Source organism: Silene latifolia, chromosome 7 (assembly GCF_048544455.1).
Source record: "Silene latifolia isolate original U9 population chromosome 7, ASM4854445v1, whole genome shotgun sequence".
Lineage (NCBI taxonomy): Eukaryota > Viridiplantae > Streptophyta > Magnoliopsida > Caryophyllales > Caryophyllaceae > Silene > Silene latifolia.
Window position 1 is genome coordinate 103615346 of NC_133532.1, and position 19791 is coordinate 103635136.

Below are 19791 nucleotides of genomic sequence, written 5' to 3' on the forward strand. Positions count from 1 at the left end.
TAATTGCTTTTTTTTTTGTTGGAGAGATTGGATTGACCTAAAAAAAACCAAATCCAAGACATTCAAGTTTGGTGAATTGGGGGTGTGATAAGCCAATTCAATTTTCCACCATCTCAGCGATTCTTGTCGCTTTCACGAATTCAGGATCATCATTTGTAAAATGTGGTCTAGCATTGTCTTGTTGGATGATTATATGTTTACTCAAATTAGGAGGCCATTTAGCCTTTATTGTTGTGACACACGCTTTATAACCATATCCCTAGTTACTTGCTTGTTTATAGACTCTATGCATTTGGTTTCTAATGTTCCTCGCTTCTCTATTTTTGAGTTTCTTTTTGCTGGTACTTGGCTAACAAACGGCCAAATACCTATCTTTCCATCGAAAATAACATCACCATTTGACCCATACTTGGGTCTTGCCACAAAGACACATGAACATTACTTTCTCAATGAAACTCTTAGACTCGCACACATCTATGTGGTTCAGCCACCCTTACTCAAATAAAACCTTGTAGAAACTTTTGTTTTTGAAAACCATTTCTCATCCATGTGAATGATATTGCTTTGATCTTTGAAAACCACTCGTTTAGTTATTTCATGATAGTCTAAATGTGCTAGACTGAAAAGTAATCTAGCAAGTTTGTTTTTTTCATTCAAACCTGGTTTGATTGCATTTGAATGTGATTTGATCTGCTTTGATGTCACCCATCTTGATATTGTTGACTGACTTACCCCCATGTTTTCGGCAAGTGAGTGTTGGGTGGTCCTTTTGAGTAGCTCAATAAACTCCAGCTTTGCAATATCTAACACGACCCTCCCAATTTTCTTGCTTCCTTTCTTTTTGTTGTTGACATTCACTGGTATGCATCGTCTCCTTTGTGCCTGTGCTACATTCCACAGGTCAGTTATTGTCTTCCTGCAAACTGAATACCTTGATGCCAGTGACAACATTATCCCATAATTTGGTTTTCCATTATGGCTGTTTTCTAGAATTGTTTCAATGATTTTGGATCTTTCTAAGTTGGTGAGATTCTTCATTGAATGATGTTTTTTTTTAAAGGTGTTTTCTGTGAAAAGTGTTTCTTGGACACTTGCTTATAAATGAACCCTAATAAATACCCCATCTATTTATAGGATAATGAACTTTGCACACTTTTGAAATTTTGGTTTAGGCGCAATATTGAAACCTGGTTGTATTTTGGCTCCATATTTGAATTTTGGTGCCAATTTTCAGACTTGGTGAAGAGGATATCTAACATTTGACTGACAATTTTGGTTAACTTAGTTTATGGGACAACTCAAGTGGGCCAATGAAGATAAGATGAAGGAAATCTATGGTTAATCTGAAGTCCATAGCTACTGTTTTTGTTCTTCATTTCAGTATACGGTTTCTGTAATTTTGACTCGAGTTCGTGTAATTGTAGAGTTTAATGTAATTTTATTAAAAGTTTGTGTAATTTAATTATGTACTGTAATTTAATTAGAATTTAGAATGTGTAATATTTTTAACTCAACGTAATTTTAATTTTACGCGAAACCGTCTCGAATCATTTCTGAGTTGCAGCTGTGTGTTTATGAAAAGGGAGGGAAACGAAATTGCAGTGTAAAAAAAGAGGGAGTCATTAACATTTTAATTATGCAATTACCACTCTAAATCATAACACCCTCTCTCCTATCTCATACCCCCACTTTATTACTTTTCCTTATTTAAATCCACTCCTTATTTCTTGTCCCTCCCTTAAATAGGGAGGATTATGGAGAATATGAGGGAGTATTTCGGTAATCTTTTATAATTTATTAGTCATTCTAACATTTTAAATTGAGACATTTACTTCTCTTTCGAAAATCATAGAAATGAGTAAATATCATGTTTTCTCGCATTGCTTTTATTCCACACAAGGATTTAGATGTAATTTACCAAATGGAAAAAAAGGTCGTTTCAATCTAAGACCGAACCGGACCGAATATTTGGGTTTGGTCAGGTATAAAACTGAAAGTTTTAGGTACAGTCTTTGATTCAAAAACTTTTTATTTTCGATCTGATCCGATTTGGTATGGTCTGGTTTTGCACCGATGCTCACTCTTATGTCTTTTCTGGTAACACAAAAAATTTAAAACGCAAATCTTACAATTTGCATGATTCAAATCTTACACTAGTTTGATACTCCGTATTAAAAATAACCCAAAATATGCTTTTCTGTTTGAAAAAAATTGGGAGGTTCGGGTCCATCTTGCGCCCTTAACTCGACAATTTAATAATAAAAACATACCAAAAATAAAAATGGTGCAGTTATAAATAATTCGTCTAAATGGAATAAATAGCATTTTCTGACACCAAACGAAGTAGCATAAATCACAAATAAACCATTACTTGTAATATAGACTTAAATACAAAAGAAACACAAAAGACAAAGTCAATCATTTTTGGGCCACTTTCGTTAATTTTGACGGAAAGAAGAATTTGGGGTCCTTAAAGCTTTCTGTTAATACTTTAGATCCTTATAACTAGTTTTATTCAAAATTCGGGTCCTTATAGTCTACTTTACTCACTAATTGAAAGAAAGGGAATAAAAAAACATTTAGAATTGAAGACGCTCCGACCTACGAAGCCAGGAAATTTGGGTGATTATTAGAGCATGTACAATGGTAAGCAATTACTTTGTAGCTTGACAAATCTACATCACATTTTAAGCAATAATTTTGTAGCTTGACAATTTCATTCCAATGGTTTAGCTAGTTAATGAAAAAAATCAAACCTACTTAAATTTTAATAAAATTAAAATTATGAAAATAAACTAATTTGTCATTGGTTGATATGATATTGTGGGGCCATTTAAGAACTAAATTAATGAGCGCTTCTTAAGCAGTAATCTAAGAGACATCTCCAATGGTGTAGCAGAAGAACTACCAGTAATTTTAAGAAATTATGAAGAAGTTCCTAAGCTACACCATCGACTTTTCTTCTTATGAGCCCATTTTCTCTCCATTTTCTTAAAAGAAATGGAGGGGCAAGTTTCTATTGATGGTGCAGATCGTATTTTAATATCATCTAACGGTTCTAAATTTACGTATAAAGATGAAGGAAAATGAGGGTAAAAGGGGAAATTAGTCCGTATTATTTAAAGAGATTCTGAGAGGAAATGGAGAGAAAGGAAATGGAGATAATCCATTTCCGATTACTATACCATGAATCCATGATGAACCAGTGCGTCTTGTTTCAGACGGGCCTTTTTGGTCTGAAATAATAAGACGGGATTGTGTAACCATTTTACAGTTAAATGTGACCACTATTGAAAAACCAGTCACATATGCCCGTCTGAAAAATAAGACGAAAAGTGTCCGTCTGAAATAAGAATTTGTGATGATGAACAGCCTTTCTTAACAACAATCAGTATTTAAGGGCCCCTAAATTTTAAGTATCGGGGCCCTGTTCGACCGCACTCGACCGTACCACAGGAACAGCCTTGAAGGTTCTGCCCATTACCTGGGTTGCTATTTCTACTATTAATTTAGATATGCACTTGAAAATGTTAAAATGATGTCTGTCAGTACTAGATTGTTTCCTGTCTTGTTTTTCCTTAGTTGGATTGTCTGCAATTGCACTAAGCTTGAAGTACATTCCAAGTTAAGCAGGTGAGTAAACATTACTTTATTGGCTTTCAGTCTCTGATTCCTTAAATTTGCACTATAATAGCGAGTTCTGACAATTGGATATGCACTCGTGTTGGATACTTCTTTCCGAGTTAAATTATAGTCCCTCTGATTGGTCCTGACAATTTCACTAATTACTGTATTAATAGCAGAACGAACTCATCTGATGTGCTGGGAAACAATACAATATTCACTGTTGCCAACGAAGAGTTCACATTTCCTGTACATAACCGACCGTTCAATAACTGCCATGCTTCTACCATTGTTGAGGTAATTGAATAATTTTTTGGTTTAGTTTTGGTAAAATTATGATTTAAAATTTGTCATTTTGAGTAGTTTCTTAATGAATTATCAGTTTTGTAGGTAGAGAAGAGCCATTTTCTAATTGCTTATTTCGCGGGAACAGTAGAAGGAGCTCCGGATGTGAAGATTTGGTTGCAAAGATATAAGGTAGACTGATTATTTCTATGTAGTTTCTGTGAATAAAGACAGACCTAAATACGCAAGTACATATTCCCACAGAATTATTATTATCCAAATCTTGTAATAGAGTTTCGTAAGTGCATGACATTGATATAGACGATTTTAGCTTAAGACGGTCTTAAATGTGATTCTGAAAATCTAGCGGTTAGTATCCAATTCTTGTTCTGCAGGACGGTTCTTGGAGCTCTCCAGTGGTTGCGGACGAGCAACCTTCAGTTCCAATGTGGAATCCTGTTCTTTTTAAGGTGTTGAATCAATTGATTCTGTTTTACAAAGTTGGTCCAAGTGTTCAAAAGTGAGTTCTGTTTCTTTGATCTCATTATTGTGGCATTGTCAATTCCTGATTCGAATGAAATTTTGGACTGTACTGTCATAAATTTGAGAATATGGTTCTTCTAGTTATGGGGAAAATTTGTGCAATTTCGTTTTTATTAACTGGATAAAATTGATCAGTAAAAGACTGATGTACATTAGTTGCCATTGGCTTAACGACTTAATTTGTAATCTAAATTGACGGTAATCTGCCTATGAGTGGTTGGATAACTTGGATATGCAGTCTGTGTCTATTGCTCAATAGGCTCCAGAATCCAGATACATCACACAGCATGCGAAAAAATTCGTGTCCCGTGTTCTGACAGCCTATACATTGGTCTTAACCACTGGATGTCTGGATCTGCCAAGAATAGTAGAATACTATCCAGTATCCGCTATAATGGAAGTACATTAGCCGTTAGTTCATGGACATGTTTCTTGTTCAGATTATCAGTCATCCTAGATGCCCAAATAAATAGCTGATGTCTCGTGTTCGCCAATTCCAGTTAGTAATTGGTAGACTTATCACTGGCAACCAGATTGCAAGAACATCGTAAGCTAGACATTAAACTCGAAGCTCTTTAACCTATTTGGATAACATTTTTCCTTCACATGTGTTTCATTCTAGTTTATTTCATCTGAATTACTAAACTTTTTCCTCTAAGCTGATGTAATGATGCTCAAAAAACAAACGAACCTTGGTTTTCTTGCAGTTCTTATATTGTCATTTGGCTCACTTCAGTCTCATCAGAAGTGTCTTGCAATGTCGAGTTTTCATCTACCATACAATCACATAACTCATACGCATCTATCATAACATAGATGCATTGGCATTTTGTTAATAATCCTGCTGCAAACATTCTTGTGATGCCAAAGCTGGAGAAGTTAAACCCTAGCTTTGAATTTTCAATCAGAAATAGCTTCTCCGAATCATGCCAGCCGCACCCGGTAGTCTGTTACTGCTACCACTGACCATGGTATCAGATCAAGATATTGGTCACGGTTGCTGTACGTTATGGCTAGAATCACTATTGAATTACGGAAGCATACTGTACATGGTGATGTGCAATATGTCACCATGTAGCACATATTCTTACTGCTCTTCTTTTTCTGAGATAGTAGCAATCATTCTATGCAATTTGCGACACTATTTTCATTATGAGTCATCATCTGTGGCAAGGGTAAGGTTGCGTGCATCCGATCCTATAATACCCCGCCAATTGTAGGAGCTCTCAAGGCAATAGGGTAATGTTGTTGCTGTCAAGCTGAAAGTTCCTTGCATAATGACCTGTGGTGCTTATTAGCCAACTTGTCGTACCCTATCTTTGACTGCCTAATATTCTTCTGCTTGATCTTTTGTTCATCTATTTACAATTCTGCCGAATAATACAGTATGTTCTTTGCAGTTGGACTGGGTGTCTAAGGCGTTCATTTGATGGAGGTCGAACTTGGACAGAGAGAGAACAACTTCCAGCTGGTATATTAGGACCTATTAAAAATAAGGTTTAGATATATTCCTACCCTAATATTGCATAAATTTGTGAGTATTCAACTTCCATCCAGAAGGTAACTTGAATTTTTAATCTGTCATCATATCAGCCTATTTTGTTGGATGACGACCGACTCATCTGTGGCTCTTCTGTAGAAAGCTGGAACGCGTGGGGTGCTTGGGTTGAGGTCAGTCCAACATTCTGAAACTACTTGCACTTTTACAGAAACTTTTGTCTTCATCATCTGTTTAATCCTAGTTCTAGTCGGGACATCTGGTAGAACTTAAGACCACAAGAGTAGCAAATCTCTTCCTCCAGAGTTTTTTACACTGCTGCATTTCCGAGGATTGGAATTTAAGCGCTCTGATTTTTGAGACTCTTGCTAGTGGTCACAAATAATGTTTAAAAATCATGGTGCCTTTTTTTGTTTTTAGTCGATTTTTTTCCTGAACCTTTGTTCAGGTAACATCAAATTTAGGTGAAACTTGGAGAAAATATGGTCCAATATACATTCCTGATGAGGATATGAGTGTGATTCAGCCAGTACCTTACAAGACAGACAATGGGAATCTACGAGTTTTACTTCGATCAGTTATCGGACGAGTCTGTATGTCAGAATCTCTAGACCAGGGACATACCTGGAGTCATGCAGAACCAACTCAATTACCGAATCCTAATTCAGGTTTCCGTCTAAAACACTCTTTTGGAATCTTACAACATTAATCCAGTGACAAGTGCCTCAACAGTTCCTACGTATGGCACGACGAGAGGTCGGATTATCCAATCTGGAAACATGAGACATTGAGACTTACTTGAATATGAAGTTCGCCGGTTAGCTTTACGGCTCTAAATCATTTAAATGACTGGGTCAACAAAGAATTCGACTTCAATATGTTAGAGTTAGGTTTGAATTGAGATCTCTTAACATGAACCTCACATATGTAAATTGTAAACCATGTATTTAGTTGGGTTGTAGTCCGATTGTGGTGACCTTATACTTTACATTATACAGTAGAACACTTGTGCCATGCTCATATTAAAATGCTCCCCGGAAATTTGTGATCTATGGGAGCTTGAGTTGTACATATTTTGCACATATTTCTTCTGCTGCCTCAGCATGTACACTCACCTGAAATCATAATACAGGAATAGATGGGGTAAAGTTGAGCGATGGTCGTCTGGTACTTGCTTACAATACTGATTCCCGAGGAATACTCAAGGTTGCGGTCTCCTATGATGACGGTGACTCATGGGTAGATGCTTTGACGCTTGAAGATGGTAGTTCAGATATGGAATTCTCGTACCCAGCAGTTATACAGGCTACTGATGGATCAATCCACATAACTTACACCTATAAAAGGACTCGGATTAAGGTAATCTCGTGCTGTTTTCTTCAACTTATTTTGGTGTCTAATCTCTTTGTTTCGATTTTCGAATGGCTCATTTTGGGTCAGTTCACATAAGTCACACATCATAAGCTTTAAAGCTTATGATTTCATTGACGAGTACTTCACAATCTCGATGCAGCATGTTGTCCTTCATATGCCACACCATTGCAGCTTCATCAATCATCATTGCTAACATATTGATATGGGATACTTCGGAAGTTTCTATCTCCCTCCTCCGGTTCTTTCTCTTACGGAGTACTTATTTATGATTGGTATTGGTATGTGTTGAAACTTGAATGGGACTAAATCTTGTTATGCTTTGGGATGAGACATATGTTTTGGCTAAGTCGTCGTCCATTATATATGGCTAGTTCATGTACTGATATGCATATGAATTAACAAGGTCGGAACATAGCGAGCAGGCGGCAGGCCGATACTCAACAAGTGCATTGCAACCCAATTATGTGAGCCAAGTCAATTGGATATTAATCCTATAAGTAAGCAAGAACACGAATTTGGATTTATCACCACTAAAATAAAGGACCGTCTTACATGTGAAATCGTCTTATCCAAGATTAGATGATTGCTCCTCCTATTTCTTTGACCAAAACTGACATACATTACAGACTTACAGTATGTATAAAGACGTTAACAAGCAAAAAGTTTGTTCAGATGTAATGCAGATAATCAATTCTGCTTTCATTTTTGGTTCAAAACAAACATAAAAGAGGGAAAGCTTTCCAAACAAACAATGACAAGAAATATAAATGTAAACTAACCTGTAACCAAAAGAAGCTACTGTACTTTCCTCAAAAAAAAAAAAAAAGAAAAAAAAAAGCTAACTACTGTATTCGTACAAATTTATTCTTACCTCCCTTTTGCAGTTATTTTCTTATACACATAGTACAATAATTATGTAAAATGAATCGATTAAATAAATAATACTTCTAACGATTAAATAAATAATATTTTTAAGTTCTAACCCGTTTACATAAAATTTAGTTAGGAAAATAGTTGTTTCATATAAGGAACTCCTTATTTTTCAATTCAATGATTAAGGAACATCATATTTAGTGTGAAGCTCGTTATATTTTACCATTGTTATTACATCTACTAGAAAAATTTATTCACAAATTCATGTATCACAAATACTTGTATAAAATGTGATTTTACGAGAGTTTTTCACAAAATGGGATATCTTGATAACCACTTCTACGGTTTTGTCCACTAATAAAATTATATTTAGATCCATTTTATAATTATATTAATGTAAAACCGTCTTGACTAACTTTTCACGCAAAAAATTGTAGAGTATTCCTTTTTCGGCTGTTGGTGTCTCTTCATACAAATGGACCCTTGTATTTTTGTCACATAATTTCCCTACACCACGCTCGAATAACATGTCTTGGCCTTCAATGAAAACTTTCTGTAGGAATCTCTGCAACCTTTCAACATGTCATTCAACTTTTTCTTACGGAGTAGTATAATAAAGGTGATTGTGTATTTTTGTAACACAACGTCTTGCTTAGCTGCTTGTAACCGACAGACAGATTGCTAGGTAGCACGGACACTCCTCCTAACTAGCCATCCCGTGTCCGACATTGTGTCGGATACCCGGACACCCGACACTCGTTGGACACACGCCTAAATATGTTATAGTTTAGACGAGGAATAAATTGTCAAAAGAGATTGATTAGAAGATTGGTTTGGGTGAGAAATGAGAAATAATTATAGTTAAAGGTCAAATTTTACCTTCAATTACCAAAATTTAGTATCAAATACATACAAAAATAAAATCATACATTATTTATAACCATAAAATATGTTTTTTTTATTAAATTTAAATAGCGTGTCCCGTGTCCTAAATTTCATGGAATGTCGTATCACGTGTCCGTGTCCGTTTTGTTGCTACCTAGACAGATTGTGATCTCTCATCTCTCATAGTCCTCCTTCTTTACTCTCTCACTTATTCCTCGTGAGACATCACAAACCTATCACGAAATAATGTCATCACAGGTAAAAATTTGTGTTCTTGTGTTCTTGTGTTGTATTATTCTATCCCAATTTTCATCTAACTGGAATAATATCTCTTCATCCCAAAAATTTGTCGCCCAATAATTGTTAATGAGAAGCTTGTAGCATTAACAAAGTCTCGACATATCATGATATTTAGTGTGATATTTTAAAAAGATACTGAAGTGAAGAGAAAAGTGAATTTCTTGAAATGCGATTGAGAAAGTCATATATAAAGAAACAGATGTAATACTAATTAAAAATCGTGAATTATATTGTAAGATCTTCATATGATGATAAAAGTGGTTATTTTAGGTTCAAATGTAACAATTTTTTTTATATTTAAAACCATTTGTTGGAATCGGACACCATCCCCTATATACTAAATGAATAGGAAAAACTCAAAGTTTTCCCGTCTAAAATATTTCCCTTATTTTGATATAATTTCTTACTAGTTTTAAACCCGTGCAAAATTGCACGGGTATGTATTTGGGCCGGTATTAATGTTTTTGGATGTATTTTTTTTTTTTGCATTTCTAGTGTACTTACCTAGTTGGTCTAAATCAGCGATCTACATAATTAATGTTTAAACTTCTTACAAATACGTGTTCATATGCAATGGTTTAAGAGGAAATAACAAAGGATATTTTTTTAAAGAAAAATATATCATACTATCTAGTTTTTAAAACTTATGCATGTAATTTATTCGCATTATATGTAATTCAATCCCGTAATTAAATGTAATTCCTTCTCGTAATTATGTAATTTTATTATTATTTATTTTATTTTTTTAAATTATGTAATTCATTTATTTGTAATTAGTTTCATTTATTACGATTTGTAATTCATTCCGCTTATATGCCATTAATTTCATTTATTCGGAATGTATAAAATTATTTCATAGTATTATTTCATAGTATTTGGTTTAAGACGGAATTTGTCGCATGTTTGTATAGCCAGAATTCTGAAGAAATAAATACATTGCACACTAACGAGTCCCACCATAACATGTATTTCCAAAAAAAAGGCTGAATTAATGACGTGACGCGCCCTGGATTGAGTATTGTCTTCTGAATTAATAAAGATAAGATTTTATTCCCTATTTCAATATAGTTTCATATTTAAGATTTGCTTCTAGGTTTTTTGATGATAAAATTTCGTTCTCGATAGGATAAGTTGTAACTAAAATATATGCTATTAAAAAAGTTATAAAACAATATCATTAAATCCGTGTAGAAACTTTTTTCATTAAAATACACATTTCATGTTATGAATATTACTTAAATTGATTTTTTTTTTCCTTTCAAATCGTTAAAAAATAATAAATTGTCAATTTACATTCTATAAATATACTAGGATAAAAATCTATAAACAACGTGCTCGGTATCAAATACGGAGTAAAGCTGAGGATTGATGATGGAAAAGTGGAGAAGAATAATTTTGCCAAAATTGAAAGGATAATTGAAAAGTGAAGATTGAAGTGAAAAGTGTCAGAAAAAGGTAAGATGATAAAAGGTAGAAAGACGTATGCCATGCGATGCCTTTGGTGGCAGATTAGCAGGTTGCGTGTGAAAAGCAAGAATTCCAAAGGCTACGAGTCTAATTTTTTTTGCAGAAAATAAAATTTTAATATGAGGGAAGATAAATTAGAAGAAATTAGAGATTTAAAAATAAAGCTAATTTTAACTTAATCATGTTCATAAGGGTATTGTTCATCCTCGTGCACGATGTATATAACATTCTACTTTTTTTTCGTCTATTACTTTTTTCAACCTTATATTTTGATTTGAGAAAAAAATAGTAAAATTGAAAAATAAATTAAGAAAATTAAGTAATGTCATGAAATATGTGTTTTAGGCCTCGTTTGGTTAATACGGGAATTAAATTGATGTGTTAATTTGCAATGCACGAGAGTTTAATTCCTACATTAAAATTCACGTGAATCCCCCATACTACTAAAAGAATAAAAATACTCTTAGTTTTCCTCCAAAAAGCATCTAGCTAAATAAGTTAATAAGTAAAATTTTCTGTCATTACATTATTATCTTTTCAATGAATATATTTCTTATAACTAAACTCTAATTTTTTAAATAAATTAATAATTATGATTTTTTTCATTAAAATAAAATAAAATTGATATTAAATTATAAATTATAAGTTGCTAAATTTTTCAGTAATGTAATAATTATTACTGTAGAGAATATATAACTTGACACATTCTTACTATTAGTTTCGTGACAAAAAAACATATGCATTAAAAAAAATCACAACTTAAATAATTTTTTTTTATTAGTTTTCCATTTTCAATTTTTTTTGCTTCATATCAAAATACAATGGAGTGAACTGATAAATATTAATGAGGTGCAAATTTAAAAAGTATAAATCCTTCCATATACTAAAAGAAAACTTCTCTAAAGTTTTCTTTCCAAAGTGCTCAAACTTATATATGAAAACAAATTAGATTTTCATTTATTAAACTAATTTTCCATTTAAAATAATCTATACATATAAACTGTATCTCCTATTATTAACTTCGTGACGAAAAAAGAATTTATTAAAATAATTTGAGGTAGTTAAAATATTTTCATAAAAAACACAATTCGTGGAATTATTCAATTCTTTTGATTAATTCTAATATTAATTATTTTTTATAAAAATTCGTGAGATATAAATCTAAAATCTATAACTAATACAGTAAAAATTAAAAAGCCTAGTTAACAATAATCCGTTTGGTTGCCATGTTGGAGTTTTACTTTCCTAGGAATTTTCAAAGACCATGAGGGGGTAGGTAGTTAAATTCCCCCATCATGTAGGAGTTTTACAAAACAACCTAATTATATAATGGGGTAACCAAACAAGGTCTTATGAATAGATATTTTATAAATTGTGTGATCAACCAAACAAGGTCTTATGAATAGATATTTTACTATAAAGCTAATTATATTATTTTATAAATTTTTGTTAATAGTAAATTTTTAGCCACAAGTTCTTACAATAAAATATAAATGTATTTCTTTGACAAATTGGTAAAAACGATGAAGGTTTACTCAAAATTTATTAACAAAAAAGTACAAGAGACTTAATGAAATAAATAATGCTACTATTAAATGTTTGACTTGGTTGTGCGAACAATCTTTGTTATGCTCATGCCTCCGCTGATCTCACCTGAAAGGCGCAGCAAACCTATCATCAGATGATTCCGAGGGAAGCGCCTCTAGTGCTTCTCATTTTATGCTTCTCCTTTAGCCGGTCGAATTCTGCTTAAGGACCTAGTTATTCGTGTCGGCAAATAGTAGAGAAATAAAGTGAAATAGCTGAGAGGGTGGAAAATTAGTTACCTTCCTTGGACAATAGTGTTAGGTATCTATAGGGTGTACTTGTACGGTTATTAGTGTACACGTGGATAGTGTCCCACTTTGTACGTTCAACCAGTGGTCAGAGGCAACAAGCTCTCATGGCTAGTTTAAGTTTATTCTTAGGGTTGTACAACATCGTTCATAATGTGTACATATGCAGTGGTCGGAGGGGCTATGTCCTCATGACCAACTCCTACTGAAGTAAGCAATAACACCTTGCCCAAACATTACTTCATCTGACCGGCTTTATGACTCGATTCGTATGATACGTAATTGTGTGTCTCGTCAATTGCTCCAGCCAAAGGCTGAAAACGTCGTTGGATGCCCTTCGGTTATGCTTGGCACGTATCCCGAGCCTCCCTTAGATAACTTTTAGCTTTAGCTTGGGTCAAGGTTGTGTGTGCCGGTGCACACAGCTGTCTTTTCATCACTTTTTCAACTAAAGTGACTAGTAGTAATGCCCCCATTTACCCGACCAGGGTAAATAGGGTTGCTACCGTCTCGGTTTCTCAAGGTAGTGCATCAAAACTCCAATTAAGAAACAATTATTATAAAGTCCAAAGTTTAGTGATTTACAAAATGAAGTATCAAAGCTACGAAATCCAACTGTAATACTCCACTGAAGAGGTACATTGATAGGCTTAAAATATGACTAGTGCTTAAAAGAATTGAAAGTACTACTCATATAAAAAAAAGTGCATTTTCGTTTCTGGTTATCCATGCAAAAGAACTCCACAGTTAAGCGTGCTTGGCTGAGAGTAGTTTTAGGATGGATGACCTCTTTAGGAAGATTCTGGGATGTGCATGAGTGAGGACAAAATGCGCTGAAAAGGACCCATATTGATCTGTGGGCCATGTACACAGCCTAGCATGCTACCATGAGTGACTGTTCCTGACCCAGGGTTTGGGTCGGGGTGTTACACCAACTAGTAGCGGAAACAAAAAATAAGTTCTAAATCAAAAAAATGTCTAAATCTAAACTAGACTCTCTGCATGACATCAAGCTCGTCCGGTAGCCCTGTAACAACTCGGATTATAAAACAAAGGAAAAACTTATACTAAATGAATTATCAGAGTGCAACAATGATAAAAGGGTCAAGGTGGCAGAAACACCTGACCAATCCGGTTCGCTACTAAATCCAAAATGAAATTACTACATTATTAAAGGTTCTCAAAACATAAAAGCAAACTCCTAATTTATTATTCGTCTCGCCCCTCGATGCCTCCCAAGCAATATCATCCAAACAACGACGAGCATTCAACCTGGGAGTGGGGTCAACAATCAGTCGGGAGTAACTAGGTGCTCTCCCAGTCATGTTTACAACAATTGAATATAACCAACAATCAAAAACAATTGAAAAGTATAAACATTAAACATGTGAGACCATCTATACTCATGAAAACTGGACACCAACTTATCATTAATCAACGATATATGAAGAGATACAAACACAACATAACAACATTGCCAACCAGATACAATCAACAATGAAGAACCAAATCACCAACCACGGAGCGTATAACAACTGCCTCCACTTACCTCAAGCGTAGTGTATAGAACGAACGCCGTTAGAGCGTATAACAACCGCCTATAACTGTCAGAGGGTATAACAACTGCCTCTGAACGGACGGAGCGTATAACAACTGCCTCCATCGCTGTGGATCGTATAACAACTGCATCCACAGTACTATGTATAGCGTATATCAATTGCCTATATGCCTAAGACCTGGCCAGACTCTCGGTGCAATAACTGTACACCGAACGACACACGGGGACCAGAGCGTATAACAACTGCCTCTAGCCAATCCCGAACATAGACCTACGGCAAATCCCACAAGGGGTAGCGCTTGCTCATTCCGATCGGTATGTAACTGATATCTCACGTCATCTATACAACTAGCCCATAAACAATGCACAGTATAACTGACTGTACAAACACGTGAATACATCACTTTTTAATCATAGGATAGTATAACTGACTAACCTACTTATCATACGAACAAGAGTAACCAATGTAACATGCAATCACAGCATTATATTAGAATCGAACACAAGATAATGTGTGAAACAAGTATCAACCATTCAATGTTATAGTACTCCAGCTATAACTTTAACGATAACCATTCAATGTTATAGTACTCCAGCTATAACTTTAACAATAACCTTACCTCGTAACTCAACGTTATATTAGCTCAGCTATAACATTGACTTCATTAGCCCAATGTTACATTAGCATTAGCTATAACATCGACATGTGACTTAAGTTATAATAGTTCAGCTATAACATTGAGCCATAACCTCAAAGTTATACAACTTCATCTATAACTTTAGCACGACCCTAGAGTTGTACCAATTCAGCTATAACATTCAGCCATAATCTCAAGGTTATACTAGTTCAGCCATAACTCTAGGTCTTCTCATATACCACCACTAAGCCACCACTAGGGTTTCTATTGGGAACTCTAGCCGCATGCCAAAACATCCAAAACGGAGCATAGGCAATATATGTTATGCAAATTAAACAATAAAACGCATACGTAAACACACAAACACAATTAAACATGATAATAAACAATCAAACACGTTCTAATTACACAAGTCAATCATTTAATCATGTAAGTTACATCAATTGGCATAAACACAATTAAATGAAAACAACTAGTTACCTTTTTATCAATTGATGAAAACCTTCATAAAGAAAACGACCAACAAAGCCTTGTCTCCAACACGTGTCAACATCCCCAAAATCGACTTTAAAGAATATCTGAATTCAAATCCATGAAAGCACCATAAAATATTCTTCTTCTTTTTTACCCATTAAAATAAGAGACCCAAAACGTAGGTCTAAAGGCCCATACAAATAATCCCCATAAAATTATTTGGAGATGAATATGATGTAGAGGTAAGAGCAAGGATTGTGGAAATATATTTTGTGTATGAGTTTTTAAGAAAGAAAGATATTCAACAATGGAGTCAAAGGGAGAAAAGAAGAACAAAAGAGAGGACAAAGAACTTGACGTGCTGCGGCACTTTGTGCGTGAGAAAACACAAATTCTCATTGAAGACGGGCACTATCCGTCACAAGCTGAAGACGGATAGTGCCCCTCTCACAATATGCAAGTGGCACTATTCATGGGGTGCTCCATTTCTCAACCACTTGCCCTCCCACTTGCCTTATTGTGAGAGGGACACTATCCGTCACAAGCTTGTGACGGATAGTGTCCGTCACAAGCAAAACTCTTTGGAAAACACAAGGTTGAGCAACCTACTTGTGAGTTTAGGGTTTTGTTTTATAAGGGGATTAATAAGTGGGCTTTGGGTCCATTAACTCTTACAATGGATTATCTGATTATAAATTGGATTGAGCCATATTAAAATACTTGGAGAGCTCATATAAGAAAAGTAAGTATTAAATTAAAATAGTAAAATCGTGCATCGACATTTTAACCCAATCAAAAGTAGGCCAAAATGAGAATTAAAAAAATAGAGAATTGATGCGATAAATATAAATATTTCCAAAATACATTGATACACTTTGAAATAATTAATTTAATAAAATATTCAGAAAATTCACGTGGTACCCTCGAATTTTGCCATTTTGCATGTGGTACCCAACTTTTTAAGTTTATGTACATGATACCCTCCATGTTTGATTTTCATGTACAACATGCCTTTTTTGTCGCTATAAAAAAACTCAATTGCGCATAACTCCTAGACCGGAATTCAGAATCGGACAATTTTTTTTCCTAAAATGATTATCTCCTCATAATATACGATTTGAGAAAAAAAAAATTGTCGACTGACATTTTATAGGGTTTTTTTTAAACGAAAATCTCAAATCAACCATATTTTCGATCTTAAATTTTCGAATGACCATTTTCGTTTGATCAATCTATAGATCGCAAAGAGATAATCAATTTGAAAAAAAATAGTCAATTCCGATTTCTGGTCTATGATTTATGCTCAATTGAAAATTTTAAAAACGATAAAAAGGGTACGTTGTGCTTCAAAATCAAATCTCAAGGATAACATGTGCCCAAACTTAAAAAGTTAGGTACCACGTGCAAAATGGCGAAGTTTGAGGGTACCACGTGAATTTTCCGTAAAATATTCTTTTAAAATACGGGGCGTTACAAGCCCCACCAATATCCATGGCATCATCAATACAAATCCGCAAGTCTAACTGCCCACCAAATGATTGAAAATATCAGTGGATCACTGCGGATAGTTTTTAAAAGAATTTGACACACAGAAAACAAAAAGTCAATTACATGGTCGAGTAAGGACATTCAATACACAAATAAGCCTCAAATGTGACATTGATCTAGTCTAACTGCTCACCAAATGATTGAAATATCGTGGATCACCGCGGGTAGTTTTTAAAAGAGTTTGACATACAGAAAACGAACAGTCAACTACATGGTCGAGTAGGGTCATTCAAAACATAAATAACCCTCAAATGTGACAATGATCGTTACGCAATAGTCAAACTATTGAGCCAGGATAAATCCTACTCTGACCAGACTACATGCAATCTAGTATTACCTAACTGGGGCATTCCAGCCAACATAATAGACAATGTCTAGGCATCAGCCAAGAGAGGGAATAAAGGGCAGGACTATCATATTAGCTTGGCCAGCACATAACATATAAGAAGCAAGTTTTGGATACCGAATTAATTAGCACATGTGTAACATCCCACTTACCCGACAAAGGTAAATAGAAGTGTTACCATCTCGGGTTTCCCGAGGTAGTGCATCAAAACTCCATTTTTCAAGACTTGGCCAAGTTAACCGGACCCGAATGACCTGATCCGATAAGGCTGGCCCGAGACCCGAATATGACCAAAATTTGCTTGACCCGAAACCAGAATTAACTCGACCCAACCTAATTCGAACCTTGATTGACCCAATGTTGACCCGAACCGAGATAACCTGACCCGAAAATACCCGTTCCAAAATGTCTTAACATAACCTAAAATAATCTGAAACGACAAGTACTAAATCATATTAATGTTATATACAACAAAATAGAGTTTGATTGGTTGCAATCATTTCTAATAAATAGTTAAATTTGCAAAATAATATTTCTTAATCAAAATAATACTAACTAATGTGATTAAGCCATTAAGTCAAAAGAAACTCGGCTCTAAATGACCCATACCCGAATGTGACCCGGCTCGAAATGGCCCGACAACAGGTCCCTCAAAACTACCCCAAAATCTAAGGTGACCTAATCCAATCCAATCTCATCCAATCTAATCCAAAATATATGATAGACTTAAAATGACACTGTAATACCACGGTTTTCTGATCCTAGTCTACTCGGACGAATAGGGAGAACTCGATCGAGTAGATTGTCGTGTGACTTATGGTTAGGTTACTGTCCAGGAGCACTCGGCCGAGTACCCCAGGTACTCGACCGAGTGCCCGGTCTAACGGATTTAATTTCCGCGGTTTGATTAAGGTGATTAGAGGTTATAAATGTTTCGTTTACCAGTTACTAATCCTTTTTTTTTATCAAAACCTAAACTACGTATATCATCCCTCTAATCACCTTAATCACAACCAAGTCAAGTGCGATCGATCGTGAGTTTACATTTCCGTCTTTTGTCCCGTTTTCATTGGTAAGTCTCTAGTGCCTTGTTGATCAGTTCGTATTTTGTCCTTTAGGGTTCTGCCCTAATGTTTGATTTGGGGAAAGAGAGGCTTTTTGGTATGATTGTGACATAGAGTATGGTTGTGATTATTGTAACACCCCCATACTCCAAGTGCCTTACCAGGACCACTCAGGTATGAAGACATTACCATCTCGGTTACCCGAGGCAATGATAATCAAATAAACAATGAAGAAACAACGTTTAATTATAAATACTTAGCGAAGAGTTACAATTCTCAAAACCAAACCAAAAGTACGATACATGTTCTCAAACCGACATTTCTAATCCGAAATGTAAATAACTATTAAGCTACAGCGGAAGACTCCTATCATCATGTCGTGGCCATCCCAGCTATCCCAGTACTCATCTCAATACCTGCTCAATATCTGCTCACCATCCCCGAATGGATCACCGCAGGTTTACAAAACAACACCGGGGTCAGTACTAATCACACAATTCAATATATACCAACAATAAGATAAACAGACAGCTTAACTGTCACACACACACAATCACGCCAAATCCAATCATCTCAATCACCGATCATCCCACCTGGACCACCGCCATGGGAGACCGCAGCCGTACCCACCAAATCCCCGCTCCACATAGTGAGCGATAACCCTGTCCATTAATGTGCACATCCCTTCTGTGGCGGGTTCCACAGAAGGCGAAACTAGGGCGTGAAGCCACTCCCGCAAGTGACCCCACTCAGCCGAGGACACGCCTCGAGAATCATAGACAACAATCACAATCACAATCACAATCACAACCGTCACAATTCAATTACTATATCAAACAATCCATCTCAACACATCAACAATCATCCCATTATGGGACTAATACTGAGTAGGAAATCCTACCTGGTAAGCACACAATCAGACGGTCTCTCTTCTTTGAATCAAAAGCTTCCTCTATGAACCCTCCTCCTATCATACAACACATAAAGGCTACCAAATCACATACTACACATAAACCCCCAAATCTCTAAATTAGGGTTTAACCAAATCAAAGGAAAGACAATAAAAAGGGTACATAGATCTTACCCTCGACGCAAGGAACTCAACGGTATAATCAACGCTAAGAACTGACCTTCCAAACTCCGGGGATTGCTAATAATGCGATTAAGAAGATGAACTTGCTTGCTTTCTCTCTTAAACAGTAATTTAGGTTTTGCAAAAGTGATTTAGAATAATGACGACAAAGCTTATATACCCTAATCGCATAATTAACAAAACCCGAGAAAACTCCCCCGTAAACGGCTACTCGATCGAGTACCCAAGGTACTCGATCGAGTACCCCCTTACTCGATCGAGTGCCCCACTACTCGATCGAGTACCCAACAGTCGAAACTTTTTTAAACGCAACTTACCCTTACTCGACAGAGTAAGGCCTACTCGATAGAGTACCCCAAGACTTATAAATACGGAGTATTACAGTC

The 19791-nt window shown here is 35.3% G+C and overlaps 1 protein-coding gene across 4 annotated transcripts; it reads left to right on the forward strand.

Moving 5' to 3' along the window:
- The first annotated feature begins 3414 nt into the window (after positions 1 to 3414).
- LOC141592447 (uncharacterized) lies at positions 3415 to 7701 on the forward strand. 4 transcript variants are annotated; one of them, XM_074413124.1, is made up of 9 exons: positions 3415 to 3633; positions 3801 to 3921; positions 4015 to 4101; positions 4305 to 4429; positions 5853 to 5949; positions 6046 to 6123; positions 6399 to 6618; positions 7083 to 7309; positions 7464 to 7701. In XM_074413124.1, the coding sequence occupies exons 1-9, from the start codon at positions 3536 to 3538 to the stop codon at positions 7515 to 7517; spliced, it is 1107 nt and encodes a 368-aa protein (XP_074269225.1). In that variant the 5' UTR covers positions 3415 to 3535; the 3' UTR covers positions 7518 to 7701. The 4 variants fall into 4 exon arrangements, with proteins under 4 accessions (XP_074269225.1, XP_074269226.1, XP_074269223.1 ...); XM_074413125.1 differs by having other exon boundaries at positions 3421 to 3633; positions 3804 to 3921; XM_074413122.1 differs by having other exon boundaries at positions 3428 to 3633; positions 4284 to 4429.
- Positions 7702 to 19791: the final 12090 nt, after the last annotated feature.

Excerpts from the sequence above, each read along its gene's own strand:
- LOC141592447 (XM_074413122.1), top strand. The coding sequence starts at position 3,536 with ATGATGTCTGTCAGTACTAGATTGTTTCCTGTCTTGTTTTTCCTTAGT. Across the intron at positions 3,634-3,800 it reads GTACATTCCAAGTTAAGCAG|CAGAACGAACTCATCTGATG; the intron begins GTGAGTAAACAT and ends CTGTATTAATAG. Across the intron at positions 6,124-6,398 it reads CGTGGGGTGCTTGGGTTGAG|GTAACATCAAATTTAGGTGA; the intron begins GTCAGTCCAACA and ends ACCTTTGTTCAG.